Source organism: Juglans microcarpa x Juglans regia, chromosome 2D (assembly GCF_004785595.1).
Source record: "Juglans microcarpa x Juglans regia isolate MS1-56 chromosome 2D, Jm3101_v1.0, whole genome shotgun sequence".
In the NCBI taxonomy this organism is placed as follows: domain Eukaryota; kingdom Viridiplantae; phylum Streptophyta; class Magnoliopsida; order Fagales; family Juglandaceae; genus Juglans; species Juglans microcarpa x Juglans regia.
The window spans coordinates 35080243-35083202 of record NC_054596.1 but is presented as its reverse complement, the minus strand read 5'-3'; the positions used below and the strand labels follow the sequence as shown (position 1 = coordinate 35083202).

General features: G+C 37.6%; 1 protein-coding gene across 1 annotated transcript; it reads right to left on the bottom strand.

The window, feature by feature from the left end:
• Window positions 1–721: 721 nt before the first annotated feature.
• Window positions 722–2403, bottom strand: LOC121248074. The gene is given in 3 exon segments (XM_041146430.1): window positions 722–1290; window positions 1293–2032; window positions 2121–2403. Coding segments are annotated over 3 exon segments (1494 nt in total). The 5' UTR covers window positions 2336–2403; the 3' UTR covers window positions 722–751.
• Window positions 2404–2960: the final 557 nt, after the last annotated feature.

Genomic DNA, 2960 nt, shown 5'->3' with positions numbered 1-2960 from the left:
TGTAAGAATTTGAAAAAGTTGTAATAATGAGATGAGTTGAGATGATTTATGTATCCAAACGAGCCCTTAGATAATATATAATAAGGCATAACTAATTATTCTATTATGACATTTAATTACAGAAACATTAGTGGTTAATGAGCATTGCTCTTGTTCAATATCAATGTCAGCTAGCCATTTCGTTCCTATCTACACTCCCAATTGTTGCAAGGGTAAAAAGTAAAAACACCTCTATTTATTATATGGCTAATGGTCAACATCGTGTCATTGGCTAGCCATGCCTAACTACCTAGCACTGGAAATATACATGCATGATACTCATGGGTGTCACATTTTCTTTCTTGGTTTTTGTCCTGCTAGCAAAAATGCTAATGTTTTCCCATTCTTGTAGAGGGAATATGGAAGATATGATGGTCATCCCTTCAGCCCACCCCATTTTGTTTAGTCCAGCCCATTTTGTTTCTTATGAATTGTTACCATTATCAAACCAATGATGTTGCACTGGTAAAGCAGCTTTCAAATCTCCTGATAAAGAATTGCATACTCAAAACAATGGAACCTATATAACAGTGCAAAACAATATTACCAAAATGATCATACAAAGTCCCCAAAATGGTCCTAGCTAATACATTTAGATCACAAAAACGAAAAAAAAAAAAAAAGGTTTTAGAAGAACTTGATCTAATTGTATGCACCGAGGATTGCTGAAGTTCATAGGAACAACAAGAATCCAGAGATTATCATTCAATATCTACAAATGAGCCAGCTTAGATAATATAGATTTGGTCACTAGAGTACTAGTCTGCTCAACAGCATCAACCAATGAGAGCTTATGAGAGTTCAATAATGGAGAGCATTTGGTGACCAAGCACAACAAAAAGTTCCCAAATTTTAGAGAATTGGAAAAATGTACAGCCAATTGCTGAACCTGGTAAACAATATGATCAGCCGAATCTTGAGTTAAATGAACATTATGATTTAAGATGATTTGGAACAGGTTAAACAATGATTCTGTCCATACCAACTCATTAGATATTAAATGTTGGTGGCAGGGAAGACAGATAACCCTCCTTTCATCTTTATCTCCACACAATAGCTTTTGACAAAAAGCAGAAACATGAACTGGGTGCAAACATTCCCTAATGATCCTCGCAATCACATCGCAGATGGGGTTGTTGATTCCTTCTCTTCTGAGAACTAACGGAAACAAGAAAGCATACACGGCTGCTTTCTGATGAAGCTTGCAATACTCTGTTATTGCAGCCACAAGCACACGAGAAGCTGGTTCTAAGATAAGAACTTGGGAAGGATGACTGAGCATAGAACCTGGCTCGGCCAACTAAGTTCTTCTTCGCTTCCATTCGTGAGATGTGAAATTAAAACTGAAGCGGTTTCATCATCTGCCAGCCAAGGTTCAATGAGACCCAAAACCACAAAAGAATCCCTACCCTTGTCCAAGCAAAGTTGGCGAATTTCATTAGCTAAACCAACAGTTTTTGAAGAAGATTCGAAGTTCAGAGTCCTAGCTTTCAAAGAACTAGCCTTTTCTTGAATTTCAGATCCAACAGGAACATTTGTGGGACGATCAACCTCCATTTCCTCCATGACTGCATTCAACTCTTCTTCTCCATCCTCTCCATCGTACTTCGAAAAATCCAGACTATCTTCATTGGTGCCAAGAAATGTTTTTGCATTCAGTTTGTCCGGAGAAATAGGAAGCCAAGGGAGAAACACATCATTGGCACCCGCCGCCTCCTTAAGCCAACCCGGTACAGATTCGAACTCTTCATCCGCGCCTTCTTCCCCAGAATCCAAACTCAAACCAGAAATCCACTCGTACTTCGTATCAGACAACACCTCAAGCAGATTGTGGGCAGCTCTCCTGACCCAGAAATCGAGCTCCTGATCCAAACTCAAAACGTCCCGGGCCAGCCTTGACAAGTCACGCGTGCAAAACCTCTGACGCTCATAAGCCAGAAACGAGAGAACCCGAGCCTGGACCATACTCGGTAAAGTCTCTATGAACATGACCCTGTTGATCAAACAAAACAAGTCTAACAACACAACATCACGCAAAAAATTAAAAAAAAAATGGAGATAGATGTGTCGGTGTAAGTTACCGCTTGGTACGAGGAGGCGAGGAAGGCTTAGCAGATGAAGAGCCCTCGCCCACAATGGCGTCGGAGGGTTTTGTAAGCAACGAGAGGAAAGCGCTTGTGGTAACTGGGGTTGAAGACGATGACGCATTGAAAGCCTGGTGTAACCATTGAGATGCCTCGGTTTCAGGTGTCGGAGATTTCAGGAAGATCTCGAAGAGAGGTACCCATGATTCCATTTTTGCTCTCTTCCTCTCGGCTAAAGGAACTGGGGTTTGGGAAGGAGAGAACGTGGGAAGGGTTATTTGGGAAAATTACAAATGGACTTTTCCATATATTTTGGGAGAATTCTTGCTAGAGTGGTATCGGGTTTGGTTCCGATAAAATTTAAGATTGAATCGATATAACTATTTTATATTTTTGAAAATCGATTAATCTTTCAAATCGATACTTTTGATTTTATTAATTTTAATTATATTTGTTCCGATTTTTTGATTTTAATAAAATATAAATTTGTTAGGCCATAAAATCTTATTAGTATATAAATTTTATTTTTAAAGTATATGATTAAATAAATTTTAATGTTTAAAATTAAAATTTTATGTTATAAATTATAATAATATTATTTTTTATATATAATTATAATTTATATTATTATATATATCATATATAAAAATTATATATAATATAAAAAATGTTATATATAATATTAAAAAATTAATTTAAAATATATAAAATAGCGAGCCGGCCCGATCCTAAAAAACATAGAATCGGAACCAGACTGGTACCGGCTGGTTTTGGAACTAAGGGAACGGGTCCTGGACCGGACTGGTTCAGGCTGGTCCAGTTCGGTTTTTCGATTTT